Consider the following 21,311-nt stretch of genomic DNA (forward strand, 5'->3'; position numbering starts at 1 on the left):
TTGGGTATGTGGCCATTTAAAAAAAATGCCTTTTCCAAACAAAGCTTAAAATGCTTAGCATTCAAATAATTTAACTTTGGGCTTTCTAGAACTTCTTCATGAGGAATGCATGATTATAACACATAGCTCCCTGACTGTCTCACAAATAATGTATGTCCATTAGTCTTCTGTTGAACTGCTGAACTTACCTACTGAAACAATGTAAATGTTGCCATGTTTCGACTATGCAAGACAGTTTCTTTTTTTGTCAATGACCAATTACCTATCACACTCTATGTGACACAGACTATGTATTTTTGATGTTTTCAAACATTACATTCCGCTACCCTGTTGCTTTGTATTGCTCCAATTTACTATGTTTTAATTACTTATTTAATTTACTAATACAGTACCATATTTCATCATTCAGAATGTTGTGATGAAGGGCCTTGATTCTATTGATAAAAATGTATCAATACAATAAATGGCACTTGTGTGAGAAAATCAATACTATTAGGTTAAGGACCAATCCTTTTCTATAATGAAAGTACAACACTGATGTGACTCTTTGTAATGTTACAGGAACGTCAAAACAAGTGCATAATTTGTTAGATTTGGAGGGAAGGGAACCAACCCGCTTGATAAGTCTAAAGCACATATTCCTACATAACTACAATGCAGTTATAATAAAGCGCTACACTAGGTTGCTACAACATAACTATGCATTAGTTACGTTGAGCATTTTCTTAAATACAAAATGTTGTACTAATTATGTTAGTTGCAAAATGCATGCAAAAGCCATATCATGGTCTACTAGGTTTTAACAAAATATGTAAAATATCCAGAGTAATTTAGACCATTAGTCCTCTTTCATAAAAAGAGGGTAGACCTTTAGTGATATTAATCAGCATGCTAATTGTACATAAACCCCAATTATCTGTTGAGAGACTCAGAGACTTTGTGAGATTACTTTCAAAATGCCATCATGAACTCTCCAACTATCCTGTTAAAATGTGATCATTTTAACTCTATATATATCTGAAGACTGCAAACGTGATGGAGGGTTCTTGGTCTGTCTAATTTTTTTTGTAGAGCATGTATGTAACAGGCTTAAAAGTTAATCGCCAATGTAAAGATATTGATTTAAACAGACTTTAATTAACTAAAACTACTTTGATTCCCTCTGTTGGTGAAAGGCAAGGACATGCTCATGAACAGTTTCCATATTTTATTGTCTGACACCGGACAGAAGGAAATGACAATCCTATTTACACATTTCACTGAGGACTAATAAATAGTACCTTTTACCTTTCCATGTCACTTCATGGGTCAGTGGCAGCACATTGATAAAAGAGAAGTGATACAACACAGATACAATTATTATGAAATAAAAGCATTTAACTTATTTGCATTTATAAATATGGCTTTAAACTAATCTGAGTTCCTTGGTAGCATGGAACAGCAACACAGATGCTTAACAAAGACCTCCTAAATCTAGGCAATCAATGTGACAATGTTCCATGAGTGTTTCAAAGACCCAGATACTTTTCTGTTGATCAAAGAATAATTAAAAAGTTTTGGATGGGAGATTAATGAATCCCCTGTCATTCCTCCCTGCTCTTTGTAGCCTGCAAATGGAATATCATGTCATCACTGAAAATTCAAGGCCTCTGAACACAAAGTTGTCTGTGTACAGTATGTGTGTACATGCATACATTTTCCCTAAGTGGTTATTTAAGACCAACCTTTTCAGTCTCTGCAGTGATGAGAGTTTCCAGCTCCAGTGTCCATCCCAGGGCATCTGACAGGGCACGTACCCCACTGACCACATCACTGAGATGGGCCACGTCATTGGGCCAAGAGGTCCCCCAGGCAAAAGGCCCCACCAGGTCCCTGTTGATAAGAAGACGGGGAACAGACCTACGTACGGCACCCGCCAGACTGGCAAAGGGCTCCACCTGCAGGACCAAGTCAAAACGACAGTCACTCAAGGTCACATTAACACATTAAAGTGGTATATTTTGTTGACTGAATTTAAATGATTTACTTTTTGGGTTTGACTGACAGCCCGTAAATATTAATTACATATAATAGATTTTTGACTAATACACCCTTTTCAAGAGAGTTGAAGGGAGTCAGCTTCTCACCTCCAGTGAAGTTCCTATGATGATAAGGAGATCTGCCAGTGGGAAGTCTTTGAGGTACTTGAAAAAGTTCTGGGGTAGTTCTTCTCCAAAGAAGACTATGTCAGGCTTCACCGTTCCTTTACAGGTTGGGCACTGAGGAATATTACCTTCCATTATGTCGGGCTAGGAGATTTTGAAAAGCAGAGAGAAAAAATGACTAAATGTAAATGTAGAACGTATTTGGTCATCATAACATGTCATGTGAAGCCTGTCAAACTCTAAAACACATGTTTTATCTTACATGAGGAAAAGTGGGCACAAAATGGGATATACTATACTATACAAACACTCTGTCAATAATAATGAAAAGAAGAACACTGCCTATTTCTTTGGTAAAATGTATTGATAGTGAACAGCTCATAATCATACCCAGTACTACTCATGACTAAATATGCATAAAAGTTTGAGCAACTCACACGCAGGTCTTCTCCCTTATACACACTGCGACAAACAGTGCAAGTAGCGGAGGCAAACGTGCCATGTGCCTCCACCAGCATCTCAGGAGGAATGCCTGCCACTAAGTCATAACAAGAGAAGCGGGGGGGGGGGGGTGGGGGGGGGGGTTGCCCCAAGAACGAGAGTGCGTGACTGATAGTGAGAGATACAAATCAAATCAAACTCATATTCTATTGACAATCATTTTTTGTAAGTGTAAAGTGTCAGATTTATAAGTAAAGTTAATCTACTCACATCGCTCCAAACCATCTATATTTTGGGTGTACATCCTGAGAAGCTGGCCCTTATCATGAAGAAGACGTACAAAGTAATGAGTCAAATTTGGCTGGTAATTCCCTGGGTACAGCTCTTTAGCTAGGGCAAAGAAAGGTTCAGGTTTGTGGTGGAAAAAATTTATTTCAAATATGGCTTCGGCATAAGGCAGGTCGTACTGTTGGAGATTGTCATAGAGACCACTGCCTGGGGATCTGTCAACAGAAGGAGAAAACAACACATTTTCCTGTGGAACATACATTTGTAGGGATATTTGTAAACTATTTACTGTTTATGACCAAAGACACAGCAGTCATCAGATCAATCTCATCTCTAAAACTCTTCACCTAAAGTCTGGAATGCCACTAGGAGTGCTGATCCCTGCTCCAGCCATCACCACAATCCTTTTGTATTCTCTCCCTTTGATGCACTTGGCAATGTCCTCAAGGGTCTGCTGTTTGGAGCTTGCACCACCACCTCGGGAGTACACCCTACGGACCCCAATCCACCTGGGGCAGAAGGTCCTGTAGGATAGAGTTGGCTAAGTAACTGCAGAAGATGAGTCTATTATTTTGTTTGGATTTGATGCTATTCAAATGATACACAGCTTCTGGACCACTATGTTAGGCAGCAGGGTGCACCAGTTTACAATGTAATCCCTTTTGTTGTTTGAATGCAAAAGTGTAATCCAGTGCTGATAGGCCTGCACAATATTTTTGTCCAGATTCTAGACTGGAGTTTAGAGTGAAAATATTAACTGGACGTGCAACACTATGACTTGTCTTTCTGCATTTACCCAGACAGTAGGCCTACGGTTTGTAATCCCGTGAGTCTTGTTGTTCGGCCTATTTTCTTTTGAGCCAAACAAATGTATCTTTTCTGTTGGTCTGTAAAAAACAAAAGAAGTGTCAAATTCACATAATAGGCCTATCCTCAGTGTTGCTTTTTTTAAAGAAAGCAATTAATTTATTCTGCAAAGTAGCTTACCTTTTAGTGCGATCATTCTTTTTGACCTAATATTCTGATATAAACACAACCTGCATTTGAGAATCAATGTCGAGGTCAATAAATAAGTCATTGCAGAGCATACAATATTCCGCTGGTGGATGGCACTGCGTGTTTGTATTACATGAAAGCAATTCGTCTAAACGCTTTGCATTCCAGGGCAATACTAATTTAAAGGTGTTCTGTCGTAAATTCACTCAGCCATGCCCAAATATGCTGAAATTAAGAGAAAAGTAAGTTGTATGGGGGACTGGATCATAGATATATATATCTATGGACTGGATCCCCTGTTTGTTGTCTTCCTTTAACGTCATGACGACAACATCTAAATCTAACGCAAACTTGTAAAAGTGGGACAGATCCGAATTGAGTTATAGTTGATGACCAATTCCTACAGATAATAAAGCTATTGCAACACATTATATAGGCGTACTTCCAGAGACCATTATTCTATGTAAATATAACTACCTTCATATTTCATATATATATATATATGTCCTTGTGTAACTCAACAGAACGTCAACGTTTCAACGTAATACTAGTGTGTGACTGTTTGCTATAGAATTTACGGTAGTACTACGGTACCTAGTAACTATTTCCGTCCAGGTCAACTCCCATGCTCCTTTGCTTCCAGGCAGTCTTTATTAAAACGCTTGGCTACAGATAACAGCTAAAGCTATTTGTCTCAACTCAAAATCGGAATAGAAAATCACACAGACCGCAACAATGAAAGATGTCACCGGGTACCTCAAACAACAACAGAGCACCAGCTCAACCCCAGAGATGGCGGCAGAATGGCATACATTGGAGGAGTTATACAACAAAAAGTAAAGACTTCAAACAAATTGGTTAGCAAGCTAGCTCTAACGTTAGCAGTCTCGTTAGCTTTCCATGTCATTCATCCGCTGAGTCATGGATGGAGTTAGTTAACTAGCTAGCTAGCCAGCAATCTGTTATGTGACTAGCATATCCTCAAATAAAGCCATTTTAGGTGTCTTGTGTCGTTGGAAGAGTTTCTTAACAGCTTTAAAATGAAAATAAACTTTACACCAGTAGTGCTATCTCTACCGACCTCGCAATCAGTCTTTAGACTAACGTTATATCCTATCTAGGCAAGACTGGTGACACCAGTGGTGTCTAGCTAGCTGACTAGTTGATTTAGTTGACATTGCATTGTGGCTACTATACTAGGCTACAATAGCTAATTAATTATTCCTTTAAGCGGACGGTTACAATGCAGTCATTATAAGAGTTAACTGTGTGTGTGTGTTAGGCATGTTTTCTGAATAAATGTTAGCTTGCTACATTCAAAGCTATGTATATATTCAGCTAGTTCTATGGGGTAGTAGCAGTCAGATGCGAATTTAGTCGCGCAGAATGCTGTGGACACATGATTTAAAAAGTAATCCTGTTAACTTACTTTTGTATTGATATATGTGATGAGCTAATGGGGCTCACAATCTGTTTTGGTCTTACCTCCCGGTAGGCTGTGGCATCAGTTGACACTGAAGATGACAGACTTTGTAAAGGATCCTTGCTTTGCCACAGGGGATGGCCTCATACAGGTACAGTAAGCTATTTATTGACAAGTTAATCAGTCTTGCTATAACTACATCACTAGTTAACGTTTCATTGTAATTTTGCAGCTGTACGAAAATTTTCTCAGTGACTTTGAACACAGGTAAGGATGTCTATTAACTATTAAAAGCTTATTTTTCTTGCATGAATCACTGTTTTGCTGCATTCATTTATCCCAACCACCTGACTTCTTTCTACCAGAATCAACCCATTGTCCCTAGTGGAGATTATCCTATATGTTACTAGACGTATGACAGGTAAATGCTTGGTCCTTATTTGTAGTCTGCTCTGCTCATATACTTTATACTCTGATGCCATGAGTTTTTCACCTTTAAATTATTGTGAGTAATATTTTACAGTACAATTCAGCATTCTGTGTAATTAATTACATTTTCAGATCCAAAAGAAGCCATCACCTTCCTTGAGAAAACCAAGGAAAAAGTAAGCCAGAATTTGTCAATATTTTAATAAGATTAAGATCTTTTAAGAAATAAGACAGTGTGTTTACAATATTCTGATATACACTCAACTATTATATTACAGGTGAAAAGCAGTGATGAAGCAGTCATTCTGTGTAAGACGTCTATTGGCACTCTAAAGCTAGAGATCAGTGACCTTCCAGCAACAAAGGTAAGACTGAGACATATGTGTACATTGCATTGGATACTATTAACTAGACACTTTCAAAGGACTGATGTCTGCAAAGCTGATAAACCTCCATGACTTAAAACTTCCTCCTGACAGAAAATCATTGAGGAAGTTGATGAGATGTTAAACAATTTGCCTGGGGTAACGTCAGTCCATGGACGCTTCTATGACCTGTCCAGCAAATACTATCGCATTGTTGGGAACCACGCCAACTACTACAAGGATGCTCTGCGCTACTTGGGCTGTGTGGACATCAAAGACTTGGCAGGTACTGTGAGAGGCTGCTAAAACCAGCCCACAGGGAATCACACTGACAATGACTTTAATAGTCTTCTGAATATTCCTGTAGTGCTGACTGTTGTACTCTACTCTGTTTTGCGGTTATTAGTTATGTCATAGTTTTTAGGATTGATAATTGATTCCCATCTTATAGAGACAGAGAAGCAGGAAAGGGCTTTCACATTGGGCTTGGCTGGACTCTTGGGGGAAGGAGTTTACAACTTCGGGGAGCTGGTAAATAAACATTGCCTGTGTGTTGGGGCGTGCACAATTCTTCACGGTTTACAAATTGTTGCAACTAACATAAATAATAAATGTATATTCATGTTCTTATTGTTTACCTTTATTCCACAAATGGCTATGATTGCTTCTGCAGCTCATGCATCCAGTGCTTGAGTCTTTAAGAAGCACAGACAAGCAATGGCTTATTGACACACTGTATGCCTTCAATGGGGGCAATGTGGAGAAATTCCAGACCTTCAAGTCTGCCTGGGGCCAGCAGGTTAGTGACAGTGTGGTAAAATATGCATTTGGGCATTCTATTGTATTTGGAAAAGACAAGGCATGCTCTGTAGCTTTTCTTTTGTAGTTTTCTTTTTATGAATATGTATACAAAAAATGAAAGGTACAATGGATGCATGCAGCCTTATCAAAAACAGAACTCAATGAATGTGTCTTGTTGCAGCCTGACCTGGCAACACATGAGGCTAAGCTGATGCAGAAGATTCAGCTCCTTTGTGTGATGGAGGTGGGTAATCCTAACAAGGTGATTTTTCTTCATAGTGAATGTTTAATACTTTGGTATCTCAAAATAATTTTCCCCCTTCTCTCCTTACTTGTAGATGACTTTCACCCGCCCAGCTAACCACAGACAGCTGACCTTCCATGAGATCTCACAGAGTGCCAAAATCCCTGTAAATGAGGTCAGTTTGATGCTAAGCACATATTTCATCTGTCAATCACATCTGCATTTGTCAATTCTATTTCAAATTGGTGACCTGATTGCTGACCTAACAGACTGTAGAAGAACATTAACATATATAAGTGGTTGCCAATGTTGTTCCTAGTCAATTACACAGTGGGTGACATTAATCTTTGCCCTGCACCACTAAATAGTTCTGTCAGTGCCCATTGTGACCTGGACATTTTTCTATATGTAGTAATCAGCATTTGTCAATGTTTTGGAAAGATCCAATGTCATGTTATTCTAAATATACATACATATATAATACATGGTATTGATTGACAGATAAACACATTTTCCTATGGTGAACCTGACACATTTTGCTTTAATGCCTTTGTAGTGATGGTATGTTCTATGTTTTGTATGTCTGCTTTGTATTATAGGTTGAACTCTTGGTAATGAAGGCTTTGTCAGTGGGCCTGATCAAAGGCAACATCGATGAGGTGGACCAGAAGGTTCAGATGACCTGGGTGCAACCAAGGGTGCTGGACCTGCAACAGGTAAGTGTACACCACCCCAAGACTGAGTTTGAGTTGGTGTGGTGTGAACCATTACTTAAAGCCTTTCTCTGCCAATAGGAAGTCTTTTGTGCATGATAATTCTTAAGTCCAATGTTTTATTTTAAAAGGTAAGTACGTTTGGAAAATATGTCCTATAAATTCAAGTGACCCAGCTAACGTTTAGTGTTTAACACTCCATTATGACAGGTGTTGTTTTTTTCCCCCCAGTCCAATTTTTGTAAACTGTACATTTTAAACATGTGCCTTGCCAGTACAAATACATATTGGAATTGAAAACTGCAGGGAAATGCCTCCACCTTTTACCAGTGGTCTTCATGACAGGTGTTGATGATTAACCGTCAAGCAACTTATCCTCTTGAACCTTCCCTTTGTGGTTTCAGATCAAAGGCATGAAAGAGAGGCTAGACTTCTGGTGTGGAGATGTGAAGAACATGGCCATGCTGGTGGAGCAGCAGGCACACGATATTCTCACCTAGGCTAAGCAAACCTGGCAACCCTGCCTTTCCACCCGCCAAAATGGCCTCACCTACCTTCATAGGCACAACCGAGGGAAATTACTCCTGATTCCCCTTTGAGGAGGACTTGTGCATCCAGCTATTTTCAGTTTTGTAACTTTTATTCTTTTTTGGGGGGGTTGGATACCATGTATGTTCTTCATGTGTTACTGTAAACATTTATATCCACTTGCAGTACATGTAACAATGTTGAATTTTGAAAATAAAAATGCTAGTTGATGAAACATTGCCGATCAATTGTTGTGATTAAAAACATAAATTGGGTTCGACCCCACTACTCAATATCACAGATTGTTTTTGAAGAAAGTAGCTTTTCTGTTTACTATAAATCCCTTTAAATTAATTTGTGATATTACTACTATGTTAAGCTACATATAGTAATTATTTCACTTATCAGTTTTTGCAAGAATCTGTTGTCAGGAGTGTTTTTCAAGGTTACTTTTTATTCAACTGTTACTTTACATTTTCCTCTTGAGTGAAATGCCTTTTGACCTGATTTAATGTAGCATTGATGCTATAGAATGGTATTTACAGTCCTTATTATACCTTTCTAATGGTTTACAGGGTGGATAGACTTGGTCTGGTCTATGTTTCTTTTTTATAATTGGAAGAGATAGGGACCGTGATAAGACCAAGTGTTCAGGCCTGACAGACTAGTTATCGGTCTCCAGTAGTTTGGTCTGGGTGTGAATCAGTCAATTTGGTCTTGACTTGATCTGTGATGAAACTGATTATAGATGAACTGAAAATAAAGTATTCTACCTCTGTGATTGCAAACAAACCTTGTTCATCACATTTTTAAAAGTTTCTAATTTTAACATTAAGGCATATTTTCTGTAGATTAAGATACATAGTGCCTTTTATTTCACACAATTGGTAAACAGTTTAGGGCCATTGCACATTTCTAATGTACGGAGGCACTTTTTTTTTTAGCTTGTTAGTCCATATGGCATAGTTACATAAGTTACACTGTAGAATTGTGTTGTAGAAATGAAAATCTTGGAAATGTGGTTTATGGCCCCAGGGGCCTTTGTGGTTTATAACTAGGGATAAATCTGGTTCACATTCTAATTATCAGTTCTTTGCAGCTCACATGTTGCAGCAGTCAAAGCCTTCAACACAACACAGGTTTTTATTTATATCCATTAGGTCTTATAGTAATCTGATTCCAAAAGTACTAAATACAAACTGCCATTAATGCTTAGCATTTGTGTATTTATCTTACGATCAGGGACTTTATCAAGGCTTTCAGAAATTGTGCAGAGACAATCTGTCAAGCTAAATCAGTCTTTGATATTCCCTTGTGAAAAAGAAAACCACCCAGAAGGAGAGATCGTGACAAACACACCCACTATCATTGCCGCCTATTCCGTGGTGATTCATTAATTTGTTCCACTAAATATATTTTATAGAGCATAACAGCTTTTCTGAATGCTTGCCTACTGGGTGTTTTTTTGGGGGGGGGGGTTCAAGGATCTGATGGTAGTTTGATTGGAGGGAAATACAATTTGTGATCCAAAATGCAATTTCCTAATACATTTCAGTATAAATGTGCTCTTTACTTTAAATCAACATTTACATCTTGTGAAATATTTCCTTCCAAGTCAGTTCTCATTGTATAGTCAGTGCTGTTAGGGTCAGGGTGTTCTTGATTGATGTATTGATCTTTAATTGATTGTTTATACATTATATCCCCTATGGACTAGTGAAATGGCCATTCCCAAAGCTCTTTCTTATTTTGTTTTTCGATGACTTGTATTTCATTATGTCATCAATTTGGTCATGTGAATGGCAAATATAACAAATTAACTGTGTAATGGCTTTCCTCAAGTTTCACCCAGTCCCACCTACATCTAAGTACCACAGTGAAGTGTTTCACCACGTCTGCATGTAGCTTGTCACTGTTAATCAATGTTTCATGTGAAAAAGATTGTCGTGCTGTCGAAATATGTTTATTGATGTATAATGGCTCCATATAGATGGCTGTCCTAAATAAAAATAAGATTTTAAACTGTTTAGAAGGTCATTTGTGTGTCTTCAAGATCACATATTGTAGTGCCATTCTACTAGGATGGTGACATATATACTTACTAGAAGAAAAGGGAAGATGAAAAAGGAATTGAATGATGTGAGAGAGAGGTTAAGGAACATCTTCCTTACTAAACATTACTAAACATTAACATAGGGGAATTCTGTTAATTTACCATTGTATATGTCTTGAAATGGCCAGTAAAATTCAATACAGTAGACTTTGGAGTCGTGTCATTTTTTTAGTTTTTGTAGAACAATTCAATGAGCAGTGAATAGCAGATTAAAAAAATGGAATTCAAGGTTTGAAAGCTACAAACCACTAGTAGGGGATAAATGAATTGCTGACTTCCCTGTCTCTTCTAGGAGGATTGAAGAGGACAGTGAAATTAGGCTGGGTAATTAGGAAAAGCATGGTGTATACCCAAAGGAACAGCGCAGTGAGCTCAGCGTGCATTGCTCTTCCCCCTGTCCCTCCGTCTCTATCTCTTTAAGAGCTGAGGGAAGGAGTGTGCGTGTGGGGGAGGGGTACTGGCTGGGGTGGAACAGTCCTGTAATGAGCAGATTTTAGTCAGAGAGAGAGGGGAAGGCAGAGCGAAAGAGCACAATATGACTTAAGGGAAATGGGATAAAATAACCATCCAGAATCATGTGAGCACTAAAATGGAGAGGACAAAAGGACACAGAAGAGCATAATTGTGCATTTTTTCTGCATCCCCATCTCATGGAGACCAGCTCATCACTAGATCACAGCAGGAGCACAGCGAGAGGAAGAAAAAAAAAACAGAACAAGGAATAAGAGGAGCAAAGGGGATATACACAGCCTGTCAGGTCGTCTGAGGTGTGTGTGATTATGGACGTGTGTGTGTTTGCAGGGAACCTGCACTGCTTTTTCCAGGGCATGTTATAGAAATACCCTCATCGTCTCTCCTACTCTCTTTTTTTTGTGCTGGTGCGGTACCATCCCTCTCCTGTATCTCTCTCCATTTCTGTGTGCCGGTGCGGCACGGCTGAAGGGGTGGTGTAATGTCTGATTGAGCCCAGCACGGTCGCTGCTGCCGCTGTGTGGGCCTCTGGGAGTACTTGAAAAGCCTGGGCCTAGTCTGTCTGGAGCGCCCCACAAAGCAGCAAAGCAGGTGGGTTGCTGAGCTCCCCAGCTGGCGAGGCTGTGTGGAGTAGGAGGGTGGAGGAGGAGGGGGAGGTGGAGAAGGAGGAGCGCTCACTGCCTGCATGCCCATGGGAAGTAGCGTGCCCGACAGTAGCATCCAGCACGGAAAAGGAAGCCACTTCCATCGTGAGGATCCACTTTATCCTGAAGTTATGCTGTTGGGATTAAACCTTTCTCTATTTGAGGCGATCAACCTGTATTCTCATTGTATTGTTGAAAAAAACTGAGAGGAATAAGAACTAGAGTGCTGTACTTCCATGTTACCACATCTATCCCCGGCCTCTTTCCCCTGATCCTTTAGCTGTCAGCCGGGCCTTTCTTCTTGACGTTCTGAGGATTTGCCTAAACCTGTTTCATGCATGTCCACTGGAGGCAGGTTTGACTTTGATGACGGGGGGTCGTACTGCGGGGGGTGGGAGCAGGGCAAGGCCCATGGGCGAGGGGTCTGCACGGGGCCACAGGGCCAGGGTGAGTATGCAGGGGCCTGGAGCCACGGTTTTGAGATCCTGGGCGTGTACACCTGGCCAAGCGGGAATAGTTACCAGGGCACCTGGGCACAGGGCAAGCGCCACGGTGTAGGCGTGGAGAGCAAAGGCCGCTGGGATTACAGGGGCGAGTGGACACAGGGCTTCAAGGGTCGCTATGGGCAGCTGGAGAGCACGGCCAGTGGGGCCCGCTATGAGGGAACCTGGAGCAACGGCCTACAGGATGGATACGGCACTGAGACATACTCTGACGGAGGTAAGAACTAAGCCAACCCTCACTTTAAACACCTACAACATGTTACTCAACAACAAGCAGAGTCACTACTTTTCAAACCAAGACTCATTGTCAACAAATTCCTTCACTTCTATTCCTTTCATTTCAAACCCTCAACCTTCAGTCCAATCTGCTGTGGAGTCAAGTTGTAGCTCATAGACACTGTTACTGTGTCTCTCACTAGCTTCCCTCCAGATGATACTGTGGGATGATACAACCCAAGCCTAAACATGGTAAATCTACAGTCGCATTGATATCATAGATACAGAAAACATCAAACCCAAAACATAAATGGAAACACCTGCACACCATAGTTTTGGTGTTAATTGTTTCTCATTTCTCATTTGTAATTGAGCTTCACAGTCAAATCTACCACTACACAATAATCCAAGTCTACAATTGATTTCATAATAGGAACTTTGTTAAAAAGGTAAAAACTTGAAGCCACAATCTGTATAAATCATGAATCCATCTTCATTTAGTATCTAACTCCTAATTTTAGTCCTGTTGCATCTTCACATTTACAGCATTTCATATCCTCCTCCCCTGTACATAGGCTACTCATTTTTCTGCTTGCATTATACCACAGACGCCTCTGTACTGTAAATCGCCATGGTAACGCAGAGACAGCAGGTCAGCGTGTCACTGGAGACTATCTCTGTTCTGCGCCCTGATTGGCGCTTTGGCATTGTCAGTGGCGTTTTCTGACTTGGGCGCTTATCTAGGCCGTTTGATAACCAATGCAGCTCCACCGCTTCCATTGCCCAGAACCCGGATGAGCTAAGAGAGGAGGCGGGGGTGCGGTGAAGGGAAAGAGCGAGGTCAATAAGTGATGCAGGGGACCGTGGAAAAACGGTCTGTCAGTGCTGCATTGGTGTAAAGGTTGTTTATCAGCAGTTGTAGCCTAAAACGAATCCACTGCAATCGTTGGCAAACCACTCCGCGGCATGATTTGGTTTATGAATTAGCGGGAACATCATTCTAACATGACTGCAAAAAAGACTGCGTCACGAGATATCTCTCCAGTCGCTCACGTGGAGAACCGCCGACAGATGAATATAGCACGCACGAGCTGACACATTTTCCACAACCCAATAAACGTGCTTCCAACACACATGGGACATATTGTAAAGAGAATCACACAACCATTGAGTCGGGATGTGTCGGATATTGGGTCAGATATTTTCTTAAAGACAATTGTCTTTGAGAAAATATCTGCTTTTTTTGCCTGGCTAGATGGGCTATGATTTCAGCACCACGGAGAGCTCCTCCGATGAGCCAGACAAAGATCGTGCGAGAGTGTTGTTTATAGGCTACTAAACAATTCATGTAGGTTACGGCAGAGTAGACATAACACAGATTATTACCAAAACCTACTAAAAGTGTGAAAGTGTTGATGAAAATGCATTGTGGGGCTGAATATTGTTGATTTTACAAAACGTTTGGTTATATTAACGCCTGATTGTTACGAAAATCTGTCACTTTTTACGTTGTATTTCAGAATTAAGTCAATATTATTTCATAGTGACTAGCCAGCCTCACAGCAAATATAAACATGCATATTTGGCCTGGGGTTGAACCAATCCCAATGTTTTTATAGTGTAACATGCGCTCAATTTGCCTTCATTACATTTCCACTCGACCACCAACATATTGCTTTCACCAGAACGGCTCCTTCACTCTGGCAGGCATAGCACATAAGTATACCATCTCAAAGAAGTCATTATAATGTCTTTATAAAGAGGGGACAGTAATGTGGCTTATTGGCTAATATGTAGTACTTTGTTGTGGAAACCTTGTTAAAGTCACCCATGGATTTTAGGGATTTAAGCAGCAAGTGTCAACTGACAACAACACTTTTAAGTTGATAATCTCTGTTCATCTCCTGTATTAAGTGCACATTCATGCACCACTAATACTGCTAGTAATAATACTGCTACTACTACTACTAGTACTACTACTACTACTACTGTTACTACCTACTACTACTACTACAAAGCTCATTCAGTGTTCATTCATACTGTCTGTGTTTAATGTTATTTACTTATCATTGCCAACCAACTAATCACTTACTTTGGTAATTTCAGTCTACTGTAAACATAAATGACATATCTTACTTAAATTCTCTCTCTCTCTCTCCTCTTTCTCTCTCTCTCTCTCTCTCTCTCTCTCTCTCTCTCTCTCTCTCTCTCTCTCTCTCTCTCTCTCTCTCTCTCTCTCTCTCTCTCTCTCTCTCTCGCGCTCTCTCAGGAACATACCAGGGCCAGTGGTTGGGCGGGATGCGTCATGGCTACGGTGTGCGGCAGAGCGTGCCGTACGGCATGGCAGCCGTCATCCTCTTCCCCCTGCGCACGTCCATAAACTCGCTCCGCTCCGAGCACAGCCATGGCCCGCCCACCCTATTGGAGGATGGCACCACCATCACGCCGACAGACGGTGTTGTGGCGGGCCTGGCCGGGAGCCCCGTGGGGAGAGGCGGTTTTGCTCTCACCGCCCCAAGTGAAGCTGACCGGCAGAGGAAGAGGAAAGGCCGCTTCCGCCAATCCATCCTGAGCGGGCTGAAACTGCGACGCTCCGAGTCCAAGAGTTCCCTGGCCAGCCAGCTCAGCAAGCAGAGCTCCTTCTGCAGCGAGGCCGGCATGAGCACTGTCAGTTCAGCAGCCTCTGATATCCACTCCAATGCCAGCCTGGGCGAGGGTGAGCAGGGTGCCCCTGTGGACGCCACTGTGACTGAGACCTATGCCGGAGAGTGGAGGAGCGATCAACGAGCGGGCTGGGGCGTGAGCCGGCGCTCCGACGGCATGCGCTATGAGGGGGAGTGGGCCGCCAACAAGCGGCATGGCTATGGGTGCACCACGTTCCCCGATGGCACCAAAGAAGAAGGCAAGTACAAGCAGAATGCACTGGTGAGCGGCAAACGCAAGAATCTCATCCCACTGAGGGCCAGTAAGATCAGGGAGAAGGTGGACCGGGCCGTGGAGGCAGCTGAGAAAGCTGCGGACATTGCCAAACAGAAGGCGGAGATTGCCCTGTCCAGGTAAGATACCTCTGCCTGGACACCACTTGAATTCAGTTCTTGGAATCAGTCCCAGTACTCACTGAGACTAACTTAACCACTGTTATTATCAGTGTGACATTGGTTTCAGGGTGTTGTGAGGTAGCCATAAAAGCAAGACTAAAATCAACCATATTCAGGAACAGGCAAAACTAAATAGAAATGTCCTAAAGAGCCTTATGATCTATATCCAAATAAACTGTATATAGATACCCTGTACTGCCAATAAATATATTTTTGAGAATGATCTTTTCCCTGTATTAAAGAGTGTATCACAATGTCCAAGGCTGTCTTGGTGGCAAAACACATTATGAGAATATCAGACAGAAAACAATAAAAAACCAGGCCATATACTGTACAGTAATGTCCCGGAAAGTAATACACTCACTGGAACATTCTCCTTAAAAAGGTAAGAATGTCAATAAAACCAGGGCAGAAGGGAACTGTGTACACAACACTCCTCAGAGCACCCCAAATACAAAGAAAAACCTCTGTATTGTAGGGAGCTGAATATGTTGCATGCAAGTGGTATTTTAAGTTGTGACCTGTTGTGACTGATTACATCTTGTATTTCTCTTTCAGAATGAGCCACGCCCGTGGAAAGGCAGAGGCAGCAGAGGGTGTGGCCCAGAAGGCAACAGAGGAGTGTCGAATGGCTCGTGTTGCTGCCAAAGAGCTCTCGCCTTCCTTCCACATCTATGGAAATGGTGAGTCTAAAACTTAGATGGTGACCAAATAAATGGTTCCAGTAAGAGTGTGAGAGTGAATGTGTGGGAGTGTATTCATGTAAGAGAGTGTGAAGACAGGCAACAAGGGATGGGAAGTTTTCTTTTTTTCACATCAAAGGGTGTGCAATGAGGAGAACTAAACTGAACTGACAGACCACATTTAAACCTATTCATTGATGGTTGATTAATATTGTCACCAAGCAATTAAGTTGCTAAATATGGGAAAAAAAATCCAAGTTAAAGGGTAGTTACTTGCTACACTCCATGTGTCTCTTGATTGCATGTGAAATGGCACCAAACTTGTTACATCATTACAAAGGGGGGGATCTGGAACACTTACAATATTTGCTGTTAAGTAAATCAACAGTTAACTACTTTACACACAGTTGTAGTCACCCTGCCATGCTAAAATCTGGAGTTTCTGGAAGGAGTCTCTACTTCATTGTGTAACTTACTGTTGCATTGCTAGTCATATGTTGATAAGTAAGGGTAATAACTGTAATTCCATTGGTATAGGCATACTTTGGTTAATGTTAATACACTGTTCAGTTTACCCCTCTTCCTTTAAACATAGGGGAATAGTTTTGGTTGTAGTTTTGGTTAATTGTGTGGACAAATATTAAACCCCCTTCATTTACATGTTAACAAACGAACATACTTATAATTCAGTCTGCTTAAATAAAAAGAAATACAAAAGAACTTGCTCTCATTATACATGTGATCTGTGATTTTAAAGCGGAAATCCGACCTTTGTACCTTGAGTATGAGCAAATAATAAACATGCTAATCTTTAATATGTATGCATAAATGTAATGTAATATTAACGTACCACCATGTTCGTTACTTTTGCCTGTCAGTAATACTCACCATATTAGCCATGTAGGATTTGAAGAGGATAATCCTATAAACATTGTAGAATTCAAGTGAACTGTATCTTTAAATCCTTGCCGACACAGACAGAAGCTAACTGTGACTGTCTCGGTTTGACTCAGCCAGTCTAGAATGCATTCTTATTCTCTTTCTGTTGTACATGTTTCTGCTAACACTGAAATCCCTGTGTACTTCTAATGTACTTGTGGTGGATGTCTGCCAAAACACCTCATTGAGTTCTGTCCTCCAACTGTTTGTTAGGACTCGAGTGTCAGAGGCCCAAGCACCAGGACATCAAGGACAAAGACCATGAGGTCATCTCCACAGGAACAGACAGTCCCGAGCTGTGCACGCCTGACACCACACCACCTGTAATAACACCTGATCTCAGCCCTGTGTTGAGCATCCCGCCCTCACCTCCTCGCAGTCCATCCAAGCACGCCCACCGCCCCAGAAACGCCTGCTTCATGCGCCAGAGTGCCGTGGACGACCAAGGCGGAGCTGAGATCCAAGTATTGGTGGAGGGCCGGGGCATGGACCTCCCCAGGGGCGGGGCTAACAACTGGACAGAGGATATGTACCCAGATCGAGGGGGTAGTAGTCGCTCCACCACCCCTTCCCTCCTGGAAGAACAAGAAGGCCAAGTTAATGGCCATGAACAAGCCCCCTCCAATCACAAGCCAAGGGAGAAAACTTCATCCAATCACAAGTCCCAGGAGCACACTTCCTCCTACAGGTTCTGGGAGCATTCCTCATCCAACCAAAAGCCCTCTAAGCATGTGTCGTCCAATCACAAGTCGAGAGAGTACACGTCCTCCAATCACAAAACATGGGATCATACTTCAACAAATCACAAGGCCTGCGAGCATGCCTCTTCCAATTACAAGCCGCAGGTGCACATTTTATCCAATCACAAGGCCTTGGAGCATAACATGTCCAATCACAAGACTTCTGAGCATGCTTCTTCCAATCACAAGACCCATGATTATACCTGCTCCAATCACAACCCAAAGGACCATGTCTCCTCCAATTACAACCCTCGAGAGCATGTGTATTCCAACCACCACCCACCAGAGCATGTATACTCCAACCACCACACAAAGCACCACATCTCCTCCAACCACAAGCTTAGCGAGCATGCCTTGGCTGACCAAGGGCTTGACGGCCACCCAGGGGTCTGGACTGCTGAAAGCACCCTTAGGTGGAGCCCCGCCCACTCACGCCTCACAGAGCAGGAGGACGAGAAGCTAGGTGACTACACAGTAGATATGAGGCTTCAGCCCCCGGACTCCATTTCCCAGATGCCCCGGGGGCTGGGCCAGGAATCTCCAGGCCCTAAAGGCAACAGGGTGCGGCCCCGTGGCCTGCGTCCAGTGAAGGAGGGATCCATGGACTCTGTACAGATGCTGGACAGTCTGAATGTGGGGGCAGAGTTGGAGGAGTGGCCACTGCACAGGGACCTCACCCTCTCCCCACCCCTAAAGTCCCAGCCTATTACACTGGAGCAGGACGGGGAGCATCTCACCCTTAAATCAAACTCAGTGAGTGAACTGCATGCTCTGCTCAGGATGGTTATGGTAAATTATGATTGAATGACACTAACGTTAACCAGGTAACTAATGTTGTGGATTCCATTCAAACATTCAAATTATCAAGTGGAATTAAACTGGTGTGCGGTTGCTTGACTTAATTAGACAGCATAATCTACAGCAAATTAACTTTCTCTAACTTTTCTCTTCTCTTTTCTCTTCCATAGGGCTCCAGCTCTATTCTGGTGGTCATGGTCATTTTACTTAATATTGGAGTAGCTATTTTGTTCATTCACTTCTTTATTTAAGCTTCTACAGGTATGATCTACTAAGGCGTATTCTTACCAACATTATATTACTTATCGATACAGACATTCTGTCCATCCAACTGGAGCCCACAGCCCAAGCACAGGCACAAGTCTGCTATTGGTCTGTTGTTATCTTGTCTGATGTTATTATCTGAAACATGAGTTTCTACTTCACAACTGTTCCTTTTGAATTGCCTCTTTATTGCTTGCGACTATAGCAGGACATCATAGATATCTATTGTAAGAAAGCTAAGAGTGCAGTTTTAAGATGGTGTGGTTATAGTAGGTTACACACATGCATGGGTTTTTGACACCAGCTTTAAAAACGGACAGGAGATGGTAGAACCTTTGCGCACTTTGCTCATCCAAGACAAGCATACTGCAACTCCTATGCCCCACCTTGTGTGTCTCTACCAACCATTAAACATGCTATATCCTAGAGCATGGCAGACACATTTCATCCACCCTATACCTTAAACCCTATAGCCTAAACCCCTGTACCCCTTGGCCCCATCCACCAACCCCTGATCTATCAGCACTATGCTACAAAACTATGCTGCAATAGTAGATCCATTTTAAAGGGCTCCGTCATGATTCTTTTTTTCACCATTATACCAACACACACACACAGCCATTGCATGAGGGTGTGTGGAGTTTAAAGAGCATCTTTCTATCCCTTCTTACATCAATGTTCTGTCTTCATTTGTACACAATCCACCCAGATATTATTCATTCTTATCACTGCTACTATAAGCTGAGAGTTGAGATCAACGCCATTGAACATCCGGTCAAATCAGGGAATTGGAATTTTAAGAAGGTTGAGTTTGATTAATGAATTGTATATACCGCAAAATTCTCTGCGAGCATAGATTCATGAATCAAACTTAAATTTGTTTCCTGAATCAACTGTAAATTAGATGGAATTTATCTTAACCCTACCACTTACACAACAGATCACATCCAGTCTCAACACACATTACACACACACACTCTCGCACGCATCAACACGAGGCAAACACTAAAATACTGACTATGAGGAACATGGTTTAGAGGATTCAGGCTTGCCCCTTTGTACAGCTTTGAGACTGTTAAGTTATAACCACTGATTCTAAATATATATGTATGTATATCATTATTACTCAAGTTTGTTACTTTTTTGCAGTTTGCAAGACAGAGAGAATGCTGAGTGCCTCGTATTTATTCATTTTTTGTCTCAAATTTGTTTATTTCCTTGATAAAACACCCCTTATGTGGGCAGGCTAGGGGGAGGTGAGGACTCTTTGACATTAAGGAAGGGGACCCTCCCTGAAATGGCATGCACTGTTTTGTCTGTCTCTCTCACTCCTACTTTCGGACCAGAGTCCAAAAGGGGAAAGATTGGGTTATTCAGTGTCACTTCATGGCACTTTGGGCCAGATGGGATATTTTTCAGCATGTTTGTTTAGCCTGCTCAATCTGGTGTCAGTTTGTGAGTCTCTCAGCCTCTCGTCGCTTTATCCAGCAACACAGGCGACATGAGACATTGAGAGCAGTGTAAAATAAACGCTAGCTTTTAACTCTAGTGGAAACTGAAATGTCCTGAGTTTGTGAATGATATAAAAATAAACTCTCTGCTACTGTATGTTTTATACTTCGCACCCGGTGACATCATCATGTTGTGACATCATTGCATGCCCAAGCATGCTCTTTCTTACTCTTTGGTTTATGAGGTTGTTTCGAAGTTATGTGGAGAAAATAATAAATTGTTTGAAATTAGGTGCCTGGTGTGGTTATTGCAACTGTCTTTTTACCAAATATTTCTAATTTATAAAAATGTTACATGAAGCCTAACTGTGTGTATTTAAAGAAACAATTATGTTTGTCAAATAAATAATACACTACAATGTGGAGACTTTCTTTCCATCATCCACATTGTAAGGGTCTACAACGGCAACTGGGGATTTATTTTATGAAAACAATTAGCAAAATACAACAAAGTGTACTTGTTGTGTACATTGTTTCAAAACAATAAGCTTGTCAGAGAAAACCATTGGTACTTATAATTGAATCATTTCATATTGTTGATAAATCTTAGCAAGTAGTACACAATACAAAAAAGGACAACAAGGTTAAGAGAAAGGTTGTAAAGGCCCTATATACAATGAGGCACACACACCATCGGGAAACTTGTATAGGAGTTTCAGCTAGGGCACAGACCATAAAAGTAGTACAGGGTAATTGTTAAAAATAATAAACAAATAACACAAAAAACAACAAAATAAACACTCACAAGAACAGACAATCTGAATGCATTTCTAACAATTCACATGTAATAATTGGTCGATCCAATTATGTTGTGTCCGTTAACCTTGTGTGTGCAGTAGGCTAGAGCAGAGATAGGGAGCAATATGTTGTTGAGTCGAAGAAAATGAAGGAATTTACAGAAAATTGTCCAGTGAGGGCTTGGAATAAAATGGCCCACCACTTATTGTAATACGTTATGG

The 21,311-nt window shown here is 41.4% G+C and overlaps 3 protein-coding genes across 4 annotated transcripts; 2 read left to right on the forward strand and 1 right to left on the reverse strand.

The window, feature by feature from the left end:
• Positions 1-1,194: 1,194 nt before the first annotated feature.
• On the reverse strand, positions 1,195-3,910 carry sirt3 (sirtuin 3). 2 transcript variants are annotated; one of them, XM_067248903.1, is made up of 8 exons: positions 3,861-3,910; positions 3,670-3,760; positions 3,221-3,397; positions 2,856-3,088; positions 2,582-2,682; positions 2,127-2,288; positions 1,725-1,937; positions 1,195-1,607 (listed from the first exon to the last, which is right to left on the reverse strand). In XM_067248903.1, exons 1-8 carry the CDS (start codon positions 3,874-3,876, stop codon positions 1,584-1,586), a joined length of 1,017 nt encoding a protein of 338 aa, XP_067105004.1. In that variant the 5' UTR covers positions 3,877-3,910; the 3' UTR covers positions 1,195-1,583. The 2 variants fall into 2 exon arrangements, with proteins under 2 accessions (XP_067105004.1, XP_067105005.1); XM_067248904.1 differs by lacking the exons at positions 3,670-3,760; positions 3,861-3,910 and having other exon boundaries at positions 2,856-2,904; positions 3,221-3,271.
• A 526-nt stretch (positions 3,911-4,436) lies between these two features.
• On the forward strand, positions 4,437-8,607 carry psmd13 (proteasome 26S subunit, non-ATPase 13). Its single transcript, XM_067248902.1, has 13 exons — positions 4,437-4,705; positions 5,365-5,443; positions 5,525-5,559; positions 5,658-5,713; positions 5,854-5,897; positions 6,000-6,086; positions 6,201-6,372; positions 6,538-6,617; positions 6,760-6,885; positions 7,069-7,131; positions 7,226-7,306; positions 7,731-7,847; positions 8,249-8,607. Exons 1-13 carry the CDS (start codon positions 4,605-4,607, stop codon positions 8,342-8,344), a joined length of 1,137 nt encoding a protein of 378 aa, XP_067105003.1. The 5' UTR covers positions 4,437-4,604; the 3' UTR covers positions 8,345-8,607.
• A 3,331-nt stretch (positions 8,608-11,938) lies between these two features.
• Positions 11,939-19,197, forward strand: jph3a (junctophilin 3a). Its single transcript, XM_067248981.1, has 5 exons — positions 11,939-12,320; positions 14,589-15,375; positions 15,976-16,100; positions 17,253-18,532; positions 18,748-19,197. The coding sequence occupies exons 1-5, from the start codon at positions 11,939-11,941 to the stop codon at positions 18,826-18,828; spliced, it is 2,655 nt and encodes an 884-aa protein (XP_067105082.1). The 3' UTR covers positions 18,829-19,197.
• The last annotated feature ends 2,114 nt before the right edge of the window (positions 19,198-21,311 follow it).

The sequence above is a fragment of the Osmerus mordax genome, chromosome 13 (genome assembly GCF_038355195.1).
Source record: "Osmerus mordax isolate fOsmMor3 chromosome 13, fOsmMor3.pri, whole genome shotgun sequence".
Classification (NCBI taxonomy): Eukaryota; Metazoa; Chordata; class Actinopteri; order Osmeriformes; family Osmeridae; genus Osmerus; species Osmerus mordax.

Coding starts and splice junctions, on each gene's coding strand:
- sirt3 (XM_067248903.1), bottom strand. Junction 3,398..3,669: donor ACCGTAGGCCTACTGTCTGG/GTAAATGCAGAA, acceptor TCTATCCTACAG/GACCTTCTGCCCCAGGTGGA. Junction 1,938..2,126: donor TCATAGGAACTTCACTGGAG/GTGAGAAGCTGA, acceptor TTGGTCCTGCAG/GTGGAGCCCTTTGCCAGTCT.
- psmd13 (XM_067248902.1), top strand. CDS start 4,605: ATGAAAGATGTCACCGGGTACCTCAAACAACAACAGAGCACCAGCTCA. Junction 5,444..5,524: donor CAGGGGATGGCCTCATACAG/GTACAGTAAGCT, acceptor GTAATTTTGCAG/CTGTACGAAAATTTTCTCAG. Junction 5,714..5,853: donor TGTTACTAGACGTATGACAG/GTAAATGCTTGG, acceptor TTACATTTTCAG/ATCCAAAAGAAGCCATCACC.
- jph3a (XM_067248981.1), top strand. CDS start 11,939: ATGTCCACTGGAGGCAGGTTTGACTTTGATGACGGGGGGTCGTACTGC. Junction 12,321..14,588: donor TGAGACATACTCTGACGGAG/GTAAGAACTAAG, acceptor GCGCTCTCTCAG/GAACATACCAGGGCCAGTGG. Junction 18,533..18,747: donor TCACCCTTAAATCAAACTCA/GTGAGTGAACTG, acceptor TCTCTTCCATAG/GGCTCCAGCTCTATTCTGGT.